This window comes from Aulostomus chinensis, chromosome 16 (genome assembly GCF_037954235.1).
Source record: "Aulostomus chinensis isolate RoL2024-O1b breed Wild chromosome 16, RoL_Achi_v1.0, whole genome shotgun sequence".
In the NCBI taxonomy this organism is placed as follows: Eukaryota; Metazoa; Chordata; class Actinopteri; order Syngnathiformes; family Aulostomidae; genus Aulostomus; species Aulostomus chinensis.
Genome location: NC_141335.1, coordinates 26,193,155 through 26,214,787, shown reverse-complemented (window position 1 = coordinate 26,214,787; position 21,633 = coordinate 26,193,155). Strand labels below are relative to the sequence as shown.

The window sequence follows — 21,633 nt, the reverse complement described above, 5'->3', positions numbered from 1 at the left end:
CCAGACGTCTTCCCCTCCCTCTCGACGCTCAGCAGCTCTGCTGCTCACTGCCAGCACCACAGGCTGCTTCTATGACATGAATGTTTCATAGTTTGCATTTAAAGCATTATTGTTAAGCATGATCATTTCTGTCATTACTAAATATTTGAAAGCAGGATATGGACAATTTGTGTGTCGCATTGTAACAAAAAATAAGCATGATCTAAATGTTGTGTTCCACAACTCAAGCTGAAAGAAAAGAAAAATATCCAGGGTCCGCTCGCTCACCCCGAGAGAAGCTGCGGTTAAATACACAACGTGAGGAGGAGGTCACTGTAGCTTCACACAGGAGCTGTAGAAATGAAGCTACATAGTAAACACATTTTCACTAAAGTCAGTGTTTCATCATTTTGTAGCTTTGTTAGCAGTGCTGAGGAGGTGGTCCAGGTGTGAAGCAGGGGGCTGAATTAGCTGCGTCCACTGTGTTAACAGGACATTTCTATTCTCACACATGCTGTGAGGTGTGAGGTAACACACTATTTACTTAGCGCCTTCTCCTCGATTATGAGAAGCATCAGTGTGATGTCTAATTTGATACCCGATGCATGTGTCTGCTTCTGTCTAGTTGGCCTGAAAGGAGCTCCCCAGAACCAGACCTGCTGAGACCCCCAGAGACCGGCTGACCGCTAGTTAGCTTAGCACAATGAATGGTAGTGGATGGGAAGTGTAGCCTAGCAGCATCTCTGCCTGCTCCGCTCCCAAAACCTGAAGTTCCTCCCCTGTGCAGCTCAGATAGAGACGTTTCCAAATCTAAAGACAAAAACAGATACTTAGTCGCATATTTCAACAGTTGAAGGATCCATGTCAACCCTACGAATACGTCGACAAGCGCAGGCACATTAGTTCGTTAGCTGCTAAAACGGTGAGTCTCTGACTTTTACCACCTCAAATCCTGTTTTCTTCCTCCAAAATACTGTTGAGGGCTGGAAAATTTTCATGTTGGGGAGGCTGGACTGCTTCAGCTATGACGGGGAGCTTCTCTGCCTGGCTGACGCCGCCAACCCGCCAGTGCTGAGGGCTCACGTCACCTAATGACGCTCTAGAGACGCCCAGTTTTCAGCATTCCAGTTAAATTCCTCCTTACATTTTTGTCCTCCTTTCTATCCTGTTTAACTGCAAAATACGTCCCAATACATGCCCTCTAAGTGCTGACCTGCACGTTGCGGAGTAAATTAAAGTTTCCACCTGGAGCCTTCCTGAGCATAAACTCTATTGCGTTTTGAAATAAAACGGAGACGTGATGGTGTCTGTGCCACACTGCACTATATTCCTTCGCCTTTTTCATCCATTAATGTAATTGATTAATTAATTCATTAGTATTTCATGAATGCAACTTGTATTTGAGGTTAGTTCTCACTCAGCCGAAGACAGAACAATTTCAAACCGCTTTTCCTGAAAAGTAAGTTGAGGACGGCCGAACAAGGACGTTTCAAACATAAAATGTGTTTGACTTTCTCTATTAAGTTTTTCCATGAGTTAATGTCTTAATATAAGTTATTTATGTTGGACAATTCAGTGCGTGTCATTTTATAGCAAAAAGTCTAAAGGCAAATTGTAAAGTGTTTTATTCTCTCACAGGCCCCAGGGCAGTCTCACCTGTTCGATTTTAGCATTTTTAGCGTGCTGTGCTTAATTTGTTAGATTGAACTTTGAATGCTCGTGAGTTCTCGTGTTCCAGTCTTCATGATGACGGTTTTAATCTCCCCTTGGTCAGTGTGTCCCATTAATCAGCCAGATTGAGTCACAACAGCTGTATCACAAAAAAATGGATATTTAGAATACAGTTTTGTACTTTGTAAATTAATAACTAATCAATTCAAACGGGCAGCCTTTCACCAACTGTTGCACCAGACTGACAGCAGCCTGCTGCGGCAAATGTAGCCGTCCCAAACCAAAGTCTGCCTCTCAGAATGAAGACATCGCTCATATTTCAGCTGAAGCGCCCATCAAAGTAAGTTCACTATCCACCGGGGACTACCCACAATTTCTTGTCCTTGGAGACATTCACCGGCGGCGGCAGCGATCACAAACTCTACCTTCAGCCTGATGATGGAATGACTACACCAGCATGTGCCCTGGGTGTCTCTGTGCTCTGTCAAAGAAGCCTCCAGTCACTGCTTCGTGGCAGAAGATGCATTACATTGCGGTGACATTCGAAATTGTCCCCAAGGTGCTCCGCCGTGGCTTTGACTGACAGCCCAGGTTGGGAAACCTGTGCTGTCCCATAATTCACCAGATGCTCTGTGGTCCCATGGAATCCCTCTCACACTCAGGTCCAGGAAGCACAGAGCTGTGTCACTGTCACACCCCGAATCCAGGAGCCCTGATCCCCCATCTCATGTGTCTTTCCTCACGTTGTGCATAATCAGATATCATTACATTTAAAACCATTTTCATGGTTCTGCCAAGCACTTCATGTGATCGGTGCCGTGTGAGTGTCTGACACTCTGAGGTCATTTTTGCCAGCTTGGTGGAGGGGTAGCGCCGGCCAGGCATGAGAGCTTTACGTTTGGGATCAGATTTGATTTGAGATTGTATATTTTTTTACATTTGGTTTGGCTTGGGGTTTCAGGACTGCCCTGGCAGAGGTTTGTCTTCCAGTTTAAGGTGGTTCACCTGGCCTCCTCAGGAAAGTATCCTGAAACCACCGGCACTCATGAAAGCAACAGGCGTCTAAGTAACTATGACCATGTCCAAAGACCACTAGGGATGTTTGGGGAGCCTGACCAAACCGTGGGAGACGGCTCTTCTTGTCCTGTTGAGTGGAGTTGAACTGAGTTGAGATTTTGTCCCGGCCAAGTGTTTCTCTGCCTCACTTTAACCGGACCTGAGCCGTCAACCTTGGTGCTGGCAATGATGTTTCACCAGTGCTTTGTAAGAGCTTTGGAAGCTCTACGACCTCACGTTGTAGGAAGCATAAGTGTGTGTTGTACTGACTGTTGCTGTGGTGATCGTCCAACTGCATTGACGACGTGCCCAGAGAAGTTTATGATCCGTCTAACTTCAAAGTGCTGGATTGGGACAAACTTTTGTGTATTCACGGTGCTCTGATTTAGAGGTGCATAGCGTCTGTGCTCTGGTTCCTATTGAGATTATAAAAACCAAAACATGGTTGAACACGGAGTCATCAGTGTGTTTATGGATTCCTGGAACCCAGCAAAGAAAAAAATAGGTCGTATTGCGTTAGAATTTGTCATATTATCTTCCTCAGATGTTCTGCTCCACATGACGTGTGTGTTTGAAGCAACCTCATCATTGTTTAACTTCACAACCCATATTTCTGTAGTGGTAGCTTCAAGATTCTTGAAACTTGAAGTTAGGGTGAATCCAGCAGTGGGAACAGAATGAGACAGCACTGACACTCGTTATAGCTGCTCTTATTAACCCTTCAGAGGCGGTGCTCTGCTGGGACGAGACTCTGCCAGTCGTCTCAGACTCAAGTCAGGAAGGAGTCTAATGTCACACGGACAGTGAAAAGCTGCCTCCAAATCCTCAAGCTCCATTTTTAAATCACTGATTTTTCTTTTCTTCCTCGTTGGTGACAAAGTAAACGCTGTCAGGGTGTTAGTAGGTCTCATCCTCGTTAACACAACACCTCAGGAACGCTATTCAGATTTGGCACAAACAGCCACTTGAACTCGAGCATTGAACTGAAAAGGTCACAGTCACTTCACCTTTGCAGGGCCATCAGGAGCAATTAGGGGTTCGGAATCTTGCTCAAGGACACGGTCACCGGGGGAAGCGGGGATCGAACCAGCAACCCTTCGGCTGGTAGACAGCCACTCTGCCTCTGAGCCGTGCTGCCCTCACACCGCTAGAAAGCAAATACTGAGAATCATCTCCTGATTTCCCAGAATTTCACAAGCACTTGTTTGACGTTGTTCACCATCACCTCTGAGATGTTTTTGTTTGGTTGCTGTCATTAAATTCTATTGAACTTTGCAGCACCTTCCATACTTCATGATTCCGCTGGGAATAAATGTAAAGAACAACTGGACCAGCTGATGGAGGCACAACATCTGGTTTTAGTGAGTTTGGCAAAATAACAGATTCAATTTGATTTGGGGAAGAAATAAATTCAGAAACACATTTGGCTTGTACGGAGCTGGGGGAACCAGCAGAGGGCAGCGATGTGAGTTGGCTTCATTCAATCTGATTGAAATTAAAAGAAGAGGAAGACCCAGCAACGTTGCGCATGAACACATGAGCCTCAAAAAAAAATTATCCAACACTTACTAGTTTATTAATACATTTAGAAATCCATTTGAACCCTTTGTATTTATGGTCTAATAATGTTGATACATTAACAACAAAATATGTACTTAATCAAATTTACATTTTGACAGCTCCAGTCAGGAGCAATTAGGGGTTCAGTATCTTGCTCAAGGACACTTCGACACGGTCACGGGGGACCTGAGGGTGGAACCAGTGACCCTTCGGTTGCCAAAAGGCCTCTTTACCTCTGAGTCATGCTGCCCCCAGTCTTGCCCCTCCAAATGTATTGTGTAAGTGATTTTCTAATGAAGGGAGTGCAGTCAGGCAGTTTGACTTGTTCAGCAGAAAACATCCAACAGATCAGACCAGGACCAGCACCAGAGGATTTCCTCCGACAGCCAGAACATTACGAGTTCCCAGGCTGCCTTCAGAAGTCGACACAGCATCGGTGCTCATCTGCTTAGCCGTCCCTCCCCTCAACCCCTAATGAACCCGGGCAAAGGAGCTCCTGGGTTTAGCCTCTCCCTCTTGCCCCAACTTAACAAGATGTCCCCCTGCACACTCGCTTTCTCCCACACTCACACACACACACGCACGCACACACACACACACACACACACACACACCTCCCAAACCGCTAACCCTCAGCCCAATCTGTCTGTGGCACTGAAGTATTATTAGACTTACACACTCTCAAAGGGGAAACAGTGAGGGCTGAGAGCTGGAAGATGAGATATGCTACAGGGGCTACTAGTCCCATTAAAAAGGCTTCCACCGGGGTCTTAGTTATCATCGGCCCTGACGTTTCCAGAGTGTGGTGGGGCTTGCTGATCCATGACCATCTCATCTATCTTTCAGGATTTGAGGGAAGTTGGTGTGAAATTGACACCAATGAGTGCAGCTCTAATCCTTGCCAAAACCAGGGCGACTGTGTGGACCAGGTCAACAGCTACAGGTGAGGACCTGCGTCTCTGCTCCCAGGAGGCAGCTGGCTCTCAGCCTTCTGTCCCGCTCTGAGCTCTCGCTTGTTATCCACTCAAGAGAAAAAGAGAACAACATCATGGTTGTTGTGCTTACAACATGGACTGTTCAATACTCCTACGTGCAGTCCTACAGAAACCACGCTTGTAGTTTAATTAAAAACTTGAATGCCATCATCACAAGTTAATTATTGCTCTATTTTACTTGGCAGTTGTCATGTGATAATCAGTTAATTAATGATTGTTATATTTATTTATCCTTCTTGAGCTTTTGTTTTCTCAAGATAAATAGATAAAATGAACGTCTTCTCGAGTTCATGATCCGGAGAAAGATGTCGTACTTGTCTTGACACGGTGAGATAAATGAACTTATCTTCAGATGATGGCATTACAAACGAATCGCAAGCATGACTGTTCTCAGCTTCCATAGAAACCAGACCAGGACCAGGAAACCCAGATCCTCCATTTCCATGTGAGACAATAATATCAGTATTAACTTTTTTCCTCTCCAGCTGTGATTGTAAAATGGGATTTTCTGGCCTTCACTGTGAGGAAGACGTTGATGAGTGCGCCTCCAGCCCCTGCATCAACGCTGGCGTCTGTCAAGACCTTGTGAACGAGTATGTCATTGTTCTTTTATTAACTTTACATCTTATCCTTTATTCACCATGTGCTTAAAGAATGGCATGTATCATTGATGGCCAGGTAGAATGAATCTCTTTGAGATGTGAAGTAATAAAGCCTCTTCAGAGGTCTATACAACACGCCTGCCTCCATCCTGCATGCATAAGCTGCTGTTCTGAGGACAGAGAGTAAATTCAGCAGGAGCACATGGAGGATCTAGATTTGCCGTGGCTGTGGAGCTCCACTGGTGCTTCCCTCTGCTGTGCTTAATGGGAGCCCCGGGGCTTCCAGGCTCAGTTGGACAGATGGGTAGAGAAGTCCCAGGGCCAGTTTGAGTCCTAAATGGTTTGTCTCTAGTTTCTCTCCCGTCATGATTTGGCTCCCATGTGACCTGGCCCTGCTCAGAGCGCTCCCCTGATTGCACAGTCCAGGGAGTTCACATCAGGTGTGTTTTAACCTGGCTGTCCACCACAAGCACTGCTGGCGCCGCCGTCTCCACCAGCTTGACCCAGCAGGCTCAACCGGTCTCTGTACGAGGGAGGAATCAGACTCACGGCCCTGGCTGTCCTGCATCTGTGCGCTCCAGTCCTTTATGCAGGATGCTGGTGTGACTGTGTTTTAGAAAAAGCTCACAAGCAGTGTTAGCGTAGCCGAGTGTGCTCAAGAGTGAGCTAATTGATACCACAGAAGCTTTAGAGTTGACACAATAAAGCAGCGCAGGTCTTTTGTGCCACTTGAATAAAGATAGTCTTTCATATCAAAGAAATGAGATCTAATGAAACCGGTTTAATGAGGAAAATGGAGTCTTACTCATCAAATAAGGTTTAGATTTTAGCAGTGAGGTGTCTCATTACATGTTTTCTTATTAGCTCACAAACAAGATCTCCTCAGAGACGCTCGGTCACGGGATATTAGACCCAACCACAGCTGGGGAGTGGGATTTGAATCGACTAAACTACATTATCAGACACATTAGACTCTTTCCCTCAATAATGAAGCATCAAACATAATTCAAATTGAGTTATTCACAAGGAGACTTGATTGCTGCCATATTGTTTGATTTTGAGCTGCTGGTCAGTTTCTGAATGAAAGATCAGTCTTAACCTTCACCTTTCCCCAACTCATTCCCCTGCACGGTGGGCGGGTGCACAGCAGCGCCGCCCCCCTGCTGTCAAGACCCGTCCTGAGGGATCCAATCACTATCAACCAGGTCAGAGGTCAGACCACATGTGGCCACATTCTTTCAGTAGTGTGAACTTAGATGGGTCCTGGTTGAGTCCTCGGCCACAGTCGAGGAGCCTGATCAGCTGATGTCCTTTGTCTAAGCGGAAATACCCCCGCTGAGCGAGCGGACGGCGGTGCATTATGACAACGTCTGATGGCGTGAAAGCTCCTTGACGCAGATTATTACAGCTGCATCAAACATCCTAGCCAGTTGGATTCGTCAGGACCGTGCTGAGAAAGCCACTGGATGGCTGTTATTTCACTCCCTCCTGCTTTAATCTCCAGCTGATACACACGGGTAGAGTGTTGCTGGCTGAGCCGCCGGTGCTCTTATGAGGCAGTAAACGTCTCTCGCCCATCAGCTGATCTCTCTCTCTCTCTCAGTGAGAGATGAGTGGATGCGCTGATCGACTCCATCCAGGTGTGTGCATTCTGAGCGACATACTCTTGCGTACCGCTTGTAGTGACTAGAAACTGCAGCAGGTAACAAGTCTGCAGACAGAAGGGTTGCATGTGTTTATCCACATACGTGTCAGGAAGATGAGCTCAGATCCCTGGAGACTCGTATGGAGACGGTTTGACGGCCAAGTGTGAACACACTCAGCAGAGGGGAGCACTAGTGGTCATCAGGGTGGATCTCATCCGGGGTCTGAGATTGTGACGCTGGGACTCATCGCTGAGACCCATCGACTAATCTAAGCTATCTAACCCAAGTCGTGCTGTTCATCTTCTCTGATGGGCTTTTTACTGTGACTGTGGTTTTGTTGGTGCTGCGTCAACTTTCACCATCATCGTAATCTGCCTGAGCAGCTGCACCGAACACGCCACCGCGGTGCAGGCACTTTTTCATGGCAGGCTTGTTTTTTGTTCCTTGTGATTATGTGGTTCTCCAGCTTTAAAATGAAAGAATCTCCACAGAAATGGTTCTGTGTTTGCTGCACGGCGACCAGAACCATCAACCTGGTGCAGCTGGTTGTAAACGTGCTCCACGCCGCTGACGGACCTCATCACATGGCTCTGCTGTGACTGGTGCGAGGGCATTAATGTTATGTAGCATTAAGGTTACGTTCGTTATTTAATGGCAGACTTGAAGACTGATAAACATCCGGTCCATGTATGTTGTCACGACTTTGCTCGGTTGTTGAATGATCGTCTCTTTGAGCAAACACACTGACGCTGTTTACCGTCGTTATCTGCCAGTAGCTTTTTTCACGTCAGAAATTAAGAATGAAACACGTTGATTTGCTTTACAGAACACAAGCCAAAATGTGAATAGAAGGAGAACCAACACTTTCTCTCACTTCAAGGTCTTGCGAGCCTGTGCCAGTTCCTACTGTCGATCTTAATAGAGGAAAACGAAGCATAACGGCACGCTGTAATTACCGTCTCTGTCCTGGATTTATTTCCTAATGATTGAGTGTTATCACATCTTCCTCAGGTTCCGGTGCATTTGCCCTCCTGGTTATTTTGGACCGCTGTGTGACCTGGATGTGAATGAGTGTGAAGTTTCACCTTGCCTACACGAGGGCATCTGTATCAACAAGCCTGGGGGCTTCGAATGTGTCTGCCGCCCTGGATACTCAGGTAGGTCTTTCGCCATTCGGTGACATGAAGATCAATATGAAGGTCTAAAAGGCTTATCATGACTATTGAGGGAGCTCTGACACAGATCTGGCTTAGTGTAAAAACTGCTGCACAATGCTTGCTTTTAATTAGCTGGCCTGCCTCTGCGAGATACAGCGGCGGCTTTTCAGTAAACCTAGCAAGAGATAAATTTATGTCACCTCTGATATCTGATGAGGACCTCTCTGTGTCTGCTGGCTGCCTTGATTTCACCGCTTCTGCCCATTTAGACACCCAACACTATTGTTGCTGTACTTCAATCCATTTGTCTTGTTTTCCACCCAGACAGATATCGAGTTATTTTAGTGCGCGCGCGCGCTCGTGCGTGCGTGTGTGTGTGTGTGTGTGCGTGTGTGTGTGTGTGTGTGTGTGTGTGTGTGTGTTCTTGCACTCAGATCTAAAGCTGTTTCCTGTCAGGTGCTGGGAAGATTAATTTCATTTGTCTTCCATACTGCATCATCAATTTATCCTTTCCCAACTGAGAGAGGGGGAAATCTCTAAGGTATTGCTCCTCTGGAGAGCAGAACCTGACACGCATGGCCCAATTCCCACAGAAGCAGCTTTTATTATTAGGCCCACGCACGGCATCGTACAAGTCATTCTTTTTTCTGTGGCGCTAAGCTCATCTGAGGAAGCAGGGTTCCCCAAGAGAGCCAGCGGCCAGAGGATCGAGTTTGGATTGGCTCAAACCAACTGGAGCTCACAGTAAATATTTGCTCTGGTAACATGTGTAGCATCTTGGCCTGCTGGTGGACGTGTGTGAAATGTTCAGGTTTAGCAGTCCATTTGTCTTCTGAGGGTGATTTATCGCATGATGTTCCGCAGCCTGATTGGAACTGATTTAAATCTCTCTCCTGCTGTGATGGTCTGATGTGGCATCTCTTTTATCACTGCAATACTGTAACTTGTTGTGTCACTTGATTTTATTATCATAATATTTGCTTCAGCCATCAGGGAACTGGAGGGTATTTTTTCACATATCGAATGCCAAAACTCATTTTGACTGGAACAGTTGAAGCTGCTTACTAATAAATCAGTCTAGTGCTCTATCTGCTTACTCTCATGGACGTGATTAAGCTGTAATGACACTTCATTTCCACCTGCATCACCATCCATATTGAATTTTCTTACTGCATTCTGGGGGTCGGTGCATCTTTACGGGCTTCTTTCCTCAGCTCTGTCTCAGCAACAGCAGTTTGAACAACAAGCCAGACACTTTGTTCACGTCGCACTCATCTGAAACTCGGAGGGACCATTCAGATGTTCCCGTGTGTATGATGAGAGGGACCCTTTGGCAGATATTAAATATGATATTTAGTGCCATGTTTTCTTTAGTTTGCAGGCACCTGAAACCATGGATCATTTTTTCACTGTCCTCCAGTGGTTCTTTCAGATCTTTGTGAGGAGTCAGTCACTCCCATGAAGCCTGACATGACTCATCTAACGATCAGCCTGCATCATTTGTTGTATGTTCTCTTATCATGTGCTTGGCAGCCTTTTGTGCTCGTAGCCCCTCACACCTCTGGAAGCGTCTTGTCAAATGTCCACTTTGGCTGTAAGGAAGTGAAACAACTTCATATTTGAGGTTTAAATACTTCATTCTCACCTATTAGAATCTTCAAGTGTACATGAGTAGTAGTTCATCTTGTGGTGAAACCTGCACGGTCCCGTTGTCTGGTGTGGACCCGCCTCAGAGGAAGGACCATGTGAGTGGTTGCCGTCTGCAACTTCACCTTTAAGGTCCAACATGTTTTTGCTGTGATTTCTTCGTGTGTGACATCGTTAGTGTTCTTTCATGGTGAATCAGGTCTGATGCTGTATTTCTCAAGCATAATTACATACAATTATTCATGGTTTTCTTTTTCTAATTATCGTGAGCCGTGTTTTCCTGCATGTGTCATTGACATGTTCATGTAACAGTGTGCGCTGGCTGAGCTCAGTTGTCATCATCTTTACCAAGCATGTGTTGTGTTATAGACTCAACGGTCCCGCTGTCTTGTTTAACTCAACATGGGAGCTGTGTTCTACACTGAGGTCAGAGGTCACTGCAGTGACATGATTAATGGGCGATCATGTTTGTATCAATCATGGTTTGAGCGCATTGTTGTCACCTTGTGTTTTCTCCTCTTCACCCATCATTAAGGAGCCTGTTCCCTTGAGAGGTCGCAGCGTACAATCAGCACATTGTAGCAGTTCCCTCAGTCAGCACATTGCTGGCTGATGATGATGATGATGATGATGATGATGCTGATGATGCTCTGGCTTTCACAAGCTGCTAAGGCTTGGCCACGTTCACTCTTGCTTGGTGAACTTGACAAATGCAATGTGGTGGTAGCTGTCATCTTTCTTACCCGGCCTCTCCAGAGATCTGCTGCTTATGAAATACATTTGTTTTAATGTTGGAGATAAAACGTTCTCTTGTTTTCATTAATTGTTGTGACTGAAGAAGAAAGCGGTTGTCACTTTTGTGAGATGGGATGAATAAAACATGTGTTATTTGGGGCTTTTCACTTTGAATTTATGAATCATATTAGCAGATGGAAAAGCGGAGGATCAGCACCACGATACGTCAAGAACACAGTCAGTGTGCTGCTGCAGCCGAGAACCCTCCGTGTTCCTGGTTCAGGGTCGCGTGAGATTCTTGATCGTCTGTTTACTGCTCAGAATGTCAAAATTGACCAAAATGAGTGCATTTTCATGTGAGCACAACTCCTCAGCTGATAAGAAGCAAACGTGTGATGTTTGTCCATCATTTTTTGTTATTATTTTAATCCTTGTGCTTATTTGGTGGCTCAGTGACCATTTCTGGTGTCCGTGGAAGTTTTCCTCTCAGACAATTGAAAGGTTTTATCAGGCTGACACAAAACAACGGACAGTCACGGGGGACAACATGGTGGATTTTGTGAAGATGATTCATTAATTCTCTTTCATACTAACAGTAATAAATACGCTGTGGCTGCTGTTGCCTCCATGTGTGTTTACATCAGCTCACCACAGCATTTCTGCTGAGTCAGTCATGAGATTCAGGGCTGTAAATCATCATTTTACCACTGTGGTGGGACTAAAAAACATGTTGAATGTTGTAGAATTTCCTCCAACCTCCTCAGTTCTTTCTATCGCTTCTGCAGCAGCAGCCATTTCTGTCGAGCTCCAGTACCTGCAGACAGCCGGGGGGGCTAATCTTGTCCCCGTTATTGTGAGCCTTGTTTACAGAATCTTCTTTCTAAGTATTTCTAACAGACGGTAAAGATGTTTGACCACTTTTATACCTCCGTCAACGGTTGCTGCCTGTCCCAGTCCCGCCTCATCACAGACCACAGGAAGCACAGTTTGAGGAAACATCTTCACATTTGGCAAAAAAGTCCAAATTCAAAGATGACCTGAAAAGATTTTCCTGGTCAAATGCCACGATCACTGTGTCAGGTCCTCATTGTGGGGGCGTGGGACCCCAGTGTGGTGCCCCTGGCTTCCTGTGGCCTGCTCACTTGCTGCTGCTGGTATCAGTGGCTCCATGCAGCCACACGATGTTGGTGTCACTGAATTCTCAGGAAAATTAGATGTGCTCAACTGTAAACTCCTATCAAGGTTATTATGATGCCACGCGTTCATTCAAGCATCAAGGTAGGTTGCCAGTGGAGAAGAATATTAAGTGACTTTGAGGTAACATAAAGGCAAAGAAGTTGGCTAGAGAAGCTGGACGTCACTCATGTTGGTGCTTGTGTGTTCACGTCGTGAGAGCTGGAGACCAGAGAGGACAGCGTGTCAGCTGCTGGAGCAGGTCTGTGTGGAGAACAAGCTCCCTGATCTTTAGGAGACTCGCTGACGCTTGTGACAGCAGACCGGCAACTTTGAAAGTCGGAGTTTGTTAACTTTGGATTGCCTACTTTTCAAGTTGTTTGCAACACTGAAGATCAGTTGGTCTTAGATTTGACCGTTGTTTTTTTAAAAAAGGGAATTTTTATCCAGTGGACAAACAATCGGAATTTGAATCTGAGGGAAAAGATTTGATATTAAGAGCTGCTGATTTACATATTATGACAGACCACAACCGAATTAATATATCCTAGTTCACCAGCGTGTGGTTTGGAAAACAGCTAAAAATAAGCCCAAGAGTCCAGCGTCGATCCAGTCTGGTCCCTCGTCATCGCTCCTGTTATTTCAATATGAAAACGAAAAATCTGCCCTTGTGCAGCGGTGGCTGCCCTCAGAATTACTCAGGCTGAAGGTCAGAGCCACAGTGCAATTTAAAATCAGGTATTGACGTGGTTGGAAGCGGCTGCCCACTAAGCAATGTGACCCGGTGTGAGAGCCGTCTGTAGATCCATGGAAAATAACGAATGAGGCTGACAAAGCAGTCATCAATGGGAGATGCAGCTCTGTAGATAATCATTGCCTGGCTTGACAAGGGCACGTACGCTATCACATGGTTAGCAGGAAGGGTAACCCTGGTGAGGTTGTTCCAGCTCCTCCTACAAACGCCTACCTTGTCTCACCTCATTTACGGTTGGTGGGCTTGTGTTCTGTCAACATCGTCTTTTTGCAATAATCCTGGCGAATGTCATTCTTCTGTGCTCATGCTCTTAGAGCTGTTTCACACTGTAGTTTTTTCAACTTAACTTTTAAATTCTCATTTAATGTCCTGGATGTTTCCACAGATTTGTAAAGATTTAAGGTTGAAAACCTGAAAGAACTATATAATCAGCTGTCCGTGCCCCTGAATGCCCGCAGCGATGCTTCCCACTGATATATTTTTTTCTAGCTCTGAAGTACTGAAATGACCCTGTCAGGCTGTTGAATATGTAATGACTTACTAGAATGTGCTTGGTCTCCTAGGGGCCCGGTGTGAAGTGAACATTGACGAGTGTGCTTCAGAGCCCTGCCACAATAATGGCCGTTGCATCGACGCGCCTAATCAGTACCACTGCTTGTGTCCTGATGGCTTCGTGGGTCTGGACTGTGAGAGCAACATTGACGAATGCCTATCAGCACCTTGTCTTCATGGAAGGTACAAATATTTCTCCACCACTGAAAACACAAACACTGTGTGTGTGAGACAGAAGTAGCGCGGCGCCGTTGCCTGGCCATGAGTTCAGCAGTGTGTGTGTGTGTCTGTCAGCATGATTTTGCAAAACAACTATTGGGCCAGTTTTCCCCAAAGATGGTGGAGGTGTGTATCACGGACTGCTGAACTCTGGGGCAGATCAGTCGTAGTCAAAGTCAGAGTTCCCCTTGGTGGAGGTTTACATACGTTTTTAATTACACTCCCTCCAACCTCTGAGCAGAGGTGCGTTGTGTGGCGTAAGAAACGCTTGTGATGCTCTTGACTCTGCGGTCACTGCGTCCGTTGTCGGAGGAAGTCTCATTTAGCTGAAGAAGTTCCTGCATATACAGCAAAGGACCGTATTATTGAAGTCATTTTAATTCACTCCACGCTCCAGCGCTGTTGTTTGGTGAATCAATTCTCTGTTTCTCAGCTGTACTGATGGGATATCCTCCTACTCCTGTCTGTGTGAGGCGGGATGGGCCGGCGTCAGATGTGAAACCAACATTGATGTGAGTTAATGAATAAACCTGCAGGATGTTCACCAGAGAATTTTGCAATCTTTGTGTGGCCTTTGGTATCACTAACTTCATCGAATTTTCCACAAGATAAGTCAATCGAACTACAAGGATCATGTAAGCATTCTACAAATACCTGATTAAAAGAAATTGCTCAGTCTAATGCAGGATTGATTTGAACACAGCGCAGCTTCAGCAGGACTCTGGAGATAAGATATTGAGTTGCTTATAAGGTCTCTGTGAGCATTCAGTTTCATGTACAATTTGCTTGGCTGCTTTTTAACAATTTAACAATTCATCCTAATTGTTTGTTTGTTTTTTAACCACAAATTTAGATGGTAATTCAATGCGTTCCACTGTTGCGTTATAACACTTCACTGTCATCCTTTTTGTTCCCAGGACTGTGCTTCTTTTCCCTGCCTGAATGGAGGCTCATGTGTGGATCTCATTGATAAATACGCCTGCTTCTGTCTGGATGGCTACACAGGGAGGACCTGTGAGGATGATGTAGACGTCTGTAACCAAGCTGCTTTTAACGTCTCTCTCTGCTTCAACGGAGCGACCTGCATCAACGGTGAAGGAGCCAACTTCACATGCAGGTGAGCTGATGGTTTTGTTTGTTTGTTTGATGAAATGACATTGAAAGAGTGCCTTATGGTGTCATACCAATATGATCCAACTCAAGCAGGCTCAGACTGGAAATCTTGGCAGTGCTGACAAATACCAGCACCACCAAACTGGAAAAAAACTGGGAGAGGTTGTACCTGCCAGATGTTGTACTTCAGGATGCCAGTAGCAAGTGTAGCAGCTGTCATCACAGCCACTCTCTGTTCCTTCAAGCAGTCCAAGCGGCCCTAGACAAAAGAATGCCACAGCAAAAGCATGAGCTCAAGTGGGTTGGACTAGCTGACGGATGTATGGATTCTTTGAATGTGTTCACACTCACAAGAGACTGCACCTTCCCCAATAGGCTGCAAACCAACGATCGTTCAATCACAGACAAGAAGCCCTAACTAACCATGACAGAGCGAAGCAGCGGTGTGCTGCTGTCAGAGTGGGACGGCCAGGCGGAGTGGAACGCCGCATGTCCACACAGCAGGGCAAACAGCAAGCATTTTGATAAAGAAGTCAATATTTGGCTATCATTCAGTGAGCAACCATGATCTGGTCTTACTGCACACACGGCGCCAGTGTTCCGACACCAGGGCTCGGTGGAAGGACGGAGAGGTTCTCCTGCACTCCCTCTTCTTCCGTTATTCCCTGAAATTTTCAGAGTGATATGATATATCAAAAAATAAAGAAAATGATTATCGTTTAGTTTTGCTGCTGCATTTTTGTTTTAGGCCTGTTGAAGATGAAGGGGATTAGAAGCACTTTGCCTCTTCTATGCTAATAAAAGTCTATTAAGTGAAAACACCTTCAATGTGAAGCTGCTGCAGAAGATAACGCTCCATTTGTTTTAGCAAACTGTTTGCTGATATTTTCAAATCCATTTCAATCAGTGCTGTTTTGCAGCATCCAAAAATGGTGCTGCGTTTATCAGTGCACTTCTCCGTGTGGCCGTCCTTCAACATGTTTGGAGGAGAATCATTGCTTCTGAATCAGAGACGTTCTCTCTTTGAGTGAAGAACATCTGAATAAAAGGTGCATGTAGTGAGGGTGTACTTGACACAGCAGCTCCCCTGGATGTCTCATCCTAATTACATTGTCTGTTGGTCCTCCAGGCTTCATCTCCAGGTCTGATGTTTCCAAAGATCTGCTCTTGCGCAGCATCAACACTGTACGGTGCTGCTGGTGTGAGCTGCCTCAGCACCATTTCTTTACTTCATGGTCGTGCTTGTTTTGGTGGCTGAGTCCAACGACAACGCCATCGACCAGAGCAAGCGCTCACAACCACCAAGGCACGAAATCTCATTCCAGTCCCTCCAGAAAAATGTGATTAATGCGATTGTGTAACTCAACGCATACTCAGCCAACGTCTGCTCATTTATGCGGGGGCCACATCTGTCAAAGACGGCTCACTTTTGCTGCATAAATCGCAGATTTCCACACAAATTGAAATATGCGGGCCGTGCATGATTTCATAATCCCCACATTTTCGTTGCAAAAAAGTCAGATATCTTTGCAGAAAGTTGAATGAGAGCCAATGAGAGGAAGAAAGAGAAACGCGGGGAGCTGGTGGAGCAGTGTCGTAGACGGGGGTGGTGTGCCTGATGCTTGCCCATTGAGGTTGGGGGAAGGGGCTTTGCAGAAAAGTCTCTCTGCAAGGCCCACAGCCTCCTCGGCATCACAGGGGCACGCAAGAGGAGAGCCATCAGTGCAGCTTGAAGAGAGCATCTCAAGATGGCTGTGGACCCCCAGGGACAAGCAGTGGGCGAACGCCTCCTGGAAACAGGCCAGGAACTGACCACTCCCGGTCGAGTCGCCTGGGCGAGGGGTTCTGAAGTGGAAAGACCCAAAGCACATCCAGCGTGTGTTAATGTGGATATCGTGTATAATCATATTGCTGACATGTAAGCGTCATGTAGATGGAGCTGCTGGCCAGTGTCAGTCCATCGGCTGTTGGGTCAGAGCACATTACCGAGTGACAGCAGGGTCCCGTCTTGCGTCATTACAGCTCTTGCATTCCTTTACATCATGAATTGTGACTTTAAAATCACGTAAGAAGAGAGAGGCAGGCATATTTTGTTCATCCACATATTTTTTTTCCACTTGAGTTGGAGGGGTTTGTTCAGGCTTGTAGAAATGGGATGAAATTTAAAAAAAAAAAATTAGTCATGCAACAGTTTCTTGGCCAAACAACATGAAATACAGAGTGTTGTTTTATCTGCGTATCGTGTTTGAAGTGGTCCATTTTCAGTGGTGCACCTGTCCAGCCAACAGCCTCAAAAGCCCTTCATCCTCTCTGTGTGGTGGTGGTCAGCTAAGAGGCCATTTTCTGATACTTTAGGGTTACATAATTAAATCAGCATGGCTTCAGTTTACCAGAGAAGTCAAAACCAAAATTGGAATTTTCATGAACAGAGTGGGTGTCCGGTAGCATTTAGTAAAAGAGTAAATGTATTCAAGCTGTGGAGCAAAAGTGAATTTCATTTATTTGAAATATTTACCAGAAGTGTTCTGATGACCATGTATTAGAAGTCCAATTTGGTCCCGTCGGTGGCTTTGAAGCATTATCGGACTCAGCTACGTGAACGAGGGCTGCTCCTCCACCGAACATAAGGCCAGTGGGCGTGACGTCTGCTGGAGGTGCAATGGACTTTGAAAAAAGCCAGAACTCCAACTGAATATTTCCACCCCCACATTTGATTTATGCACTGCCCAGTGAATCTTCTATGCACTGTTAGTTGTAGCTTGCTGAACAGTTTGACAAAGAAAGGAATTTCGCATCGATCGACAATAATGCACTTCTTCAACCAGGGCTCTTCATTGAGAGCAAAGTCCTTGGATACGTAACCACGTGGAGCAGCGTGCTCTCTGAAATTCATTCATGTTGTATGAAAATGTCCTGTTCGTATCAAAGCGTTGCAGCGCTCGTCATGGTGGTGTCAGTACTGAAGTGGGCTGATTTGTTGACCTGCAGGTTCCAGCCCTGCACCACCTCACATGAAGCATGACGTCGCGGTGTCTTTCCTAATGTGAGTTTTCTAGGACAAGCAAAGGCTGAAAAAGAAACAGAGAGGAAGAGGAAAATGTAAAACACAAGGTAGCCCGCTGAAGAACATTTCTACCAGCTGGGTTTGTGGAAACTTCATTCAGTCACTGAAGGAATTGTCTTTTTTATGTCGTAGTCCATCCGATACATGAAGTAGGAAATATTTCACAGGCAAAAACAGCAGTTTCCTTCTTCATGCAGTTGACACCTGAGTTCAGCCTGGGATCTTCCAGCGTAGGTTCATTAGCCATTCTTAGGTGAAGACTAAAAACCAGGCGGGGGAGGACCCTTCAGCGCTGGAATCACCTGCAGAGGCCATCAGCTCTCTCTTCTTTAAGTCTCTTGGAAACACACTTTTCAAGATGAGTTGTTTCTCAAATCTATTAAATGCAAAGACCTTCTTTTGAAAATGTAAGAACAGAAAGTTCATATCTATGCAATATGAAATTATTATGAAGAAACAGAGACAGAAAGTAGAGAGTTGTTTGAAAAATAAATACAGAAAATGAAGATTTTCACACCTACATCCTGGATGGTAACAAAGCATTTGTACTGTGCTGCTTCTCACTGCTAAGAAGCAGTGAGAGTGAAATCTGCACCAACATTTTAGCAATGATTAGTCCCACTTTTTCTTTTTGTTATTGCCTGATTCCGCTGCAGTTTTCGTAGAATTTTTTTATATGTTCTTTTCTCCTGTTTTAAAAAATATATAGATCCAATAAGAAGGAGCAACAACTACAAAAAGTTGTGGTTCTTTTTTGATGAATAATAAATACAAGCAGTTCTTGGATACAGTGCATCCGGCCCACAAGAAAGCCGTGACGGCGCTGAGAGACAGCCTCACACTTCTCTAGCAGGATGTGTTTTCTCAGCTGTCCAGCAGGTTTCACAGGGGACTTCTGTGAGGTCGACGTGAACGAGTGCTGCTCAGCTCCCTGCCGCAACGGTGCCATTTGCCAAGATCTGATTAATAGTTACCTCTGTCACTGCAGGTCAGGTGAGTCACTCGCACTTCCAGTGAGATCCTCAATTTACTTCTAACAGATGCAGCAAAGTAGTTTTGTAAGGCCTGTGAAAGGGAACCTCTCCCACTGTGCCCCAGATGCATTGGAGTACGGTCTGCTGTAATTATGTAAAGCGTCTTGATACTTACAGAACACCCATTTTAGATCGAAGGGACCATATAAGGTGTCAGGAAAGGTTACCATAATGCCTGCCTCGCCTCTTTGCCTCAGAGCCATTCAGAAGTCATCCACCTCCCTCCTGGGAAAAATTCCTAGTCATACAGTACTGAAAAAAGCGATAAAAAGACGATACTGCCTGGATTCATTAAAATGCATGTGGCATCTTCCTCTTTAGTGAAAGCTTTTTCTTGTTTGTGTATATGTGTGAACCCAAAAAGAAGAAAATCAATGTAGGAGAGTCTGATTGATATTCACTTCAGAGGGTGGAAGTGGGAGAGCCGGGGCTCACCACTGCACTCTGTGGGCTTTTGTTCCTGGCAGGTTGGACAGGCCTTCACTGTGAGGATGACATTAATGAGTGCCTTCCACAGCCCTGCAACCAGGGGATATGCGTTCAGAATGATCCGGGCTCTGGCTACACCTGTTTCTGTCGTCCTGGATTTGTGGTGAGGCTCCCCACCTATTTCTACCTCTCCGTCTTTATTAATCAGCCTTTATCCTCGTGCACCTTCAGCTCTTGAATGCTCTGTGGGCAGAAACTGTTGAACATTTGTATCATTTCATCGTTTATATTCAAATCCTTTGATGATATCAAATCGAGAAAAATACAACCTTTGAACAGTTTATTTTGAGACAAGTGCACACAGCAATGAGAGAGCTATGTTGTTGCATAATGCAATCTTAATCCCCTCCTTCATTATTCAAGCTGTTAACATTATCGCCATCTCACACACTCGTCGACCAGCTGTTTACTGTGTGTGTGCAGGGGAGGAACTGTGAGCACAACTATGACGATTGCCTGCAGAATCCATGTCCAGAGGCGTATTCCTGCATAGATGGCATCAACGAGGTCACCTGCCTTCCTCCTGCTACTGATGCCGTTCCCTTGGCGACTGCAGTCAAGAACATGACTCGCGGCTTCACACCAAGGGTGCAGACGCCAACACTTAGCCCAGTGCCAACAACCGAATCCACAGGTACAGTACAAACTGCTCTGGCACAGACGCACTGCAGCATCCTGAAACAGCTTTACTTAAGCTCACAACTGCTAATCAGGAGAGGCTGGCTGTCTTTAAGGTCTGACATTTCACAACATTTTCAGCCCAGTTTGAGAGTTTGATCAGCGAGCTGGTGCCATCTCGTTCAGTATATTTAGCTACAGCTAACAGCCGTGCAGTTTAGCTTTTCAACTGGTCTGAATCTGCCCATCAACTTTGTTATCAATCGGTTTGCACCAGAGAAGTTCAGGGGGCGTTTTTCTTTCTTTGCCTTTCCAGTGCAATGTTTTTGCTGTAGCTGGAGCTCATGGAGACTCAGTGAGTTCAAGTGTTTTTCTGCTGGGGAACAGCGAGCCTCGTTCATGAAATACGCACATTTGCTCTGGTACACAGTGGGATTCTTTCAATCCCTGATAGCTATTTTTCACTCCTTCCTCCTGACGTCCATTACACCTCCTGTAACTGGTCATCACCCTTTAATGTTGTGATTTCAAAGCCACAGTCGTTCATTGTGACGTGGACTGAACCACTTTTTACCTTAACTACTAAAGAATGAGTTATGTTGTCATGATTGTTGGGCTTGAATCTCTATACAAAGGCATACAGAATAAGGAAATGGCTTCAAAGATAAATCTGGCCAAAATGCAAAATTCCCTTTTTTATCCAGCAGCCAGACATGAATGAGCATAACCACGGAGATGTGAACTTCCTGCTAAACTGCAAAAATACCTGGTTCATCCCTGCGGCTCTGCCACTGGTGCAGAAGGTGGAGTTATATTCATAGGCTGTGTTTTGATATGCCATGGTTGAGAGCATCAGTTACCATGGTGATATATGAATCGTGAGCCGTCGTCTCTCTTGCGTTGGGCATGAAGTTACCTCACTTGCCCTGTTGTCCTGCTCTGTGGTTCAGGACTGGGAAGCATCAACGACACCGTCCACTCACTCGTCTCACATCACGCCTTCACATCATTCTTTATTGTTACATCTATAAATAACTCAGTTTGTACCCGTACTCAGTGATTTTGTACTCTCAGTACACCGATGATTTGGTTTTTACATTACTGCCTCTTATTTGGTTTTTACATTACTGCCTCTTATTTGGTTTTTACATTACTGCCTCTTATTTGATTTTTACATTACTGCCTCTTATTTGGTTTTTACATTACTGCCTCTTCTCAGCATTATTGTTTTTTTTTTATTTTGACCAAGAGGAGTGTGTTGGACATGAATATGAATTAAACAGGTGAAAAGCCCAGCCATAAATCCTTGAACACTCAAATAAAGACAGCGATCCCTGTGTGTTGTACATTTTTGGTACTGAATGCAGTCATCTGTGTGAGAGGAGAGACGCTGGGCAGATTGTTGCTTCTTGACAGATGAGGTCTGTCTACCTTTGAAACTGCTCACAGAGCTGTAAAACAGACCTATTGAACACAGGCGAGCTTGAACCAATTCAGTGCGACACTGAACAACACTCTGAGCCAAACATAATGGAGTCCTCGCCACTGCACCTGATCCAGCCGCCATCC

The 21,633-nt window shown here is 45.5% G+C and overlaps 1 protein-coding gene across 1 annotated transcript in view; it reads left to right on the top strand.

Annotated features, from left to right (window-relative positions):
• Positions 1-21,633, top strand: part of eys (EGF-like photoreceptor maintenance factor) — a 186,283-nt gene that overhangs the window by 101,744 nt on the left and 62,906 nt on the right. The window contains exons 27-35 of the mRNA XM_086179793.1: positions 5,113-5,209; positions 5,747-5,854; positions 8,521-8,666; positions 13,539-13,710; positions 14,180-14,258; positions 14,664-14,863; positions 18,792-18,916; positions 19,425-19,549; positions 19,870-20,080. Of these exons, the coding sequence (XP_086035919.1) occupies positions 5,113-5,209; positions 5,747-5,854; positions 8,521-8,666; positions 13,539-13,710; positions 14,180-14,258; positions 14,664-14,863; positions 18,792-18,916; positions 19,425-19,549; positions 19,870-20,080 (1,263 nt within the window). The remainder of the gene's footprint in view (positions 1-5,112; positions 5,210-5,746; positions 5,855-8,520; positions 8,667-13,538; positions 13,711-14,179; positions 14,259-14,663; positions 14,864-18,791; positions 18,917-19,424; positions 19,550-19,869; positions 20,081-21,633) is intronic.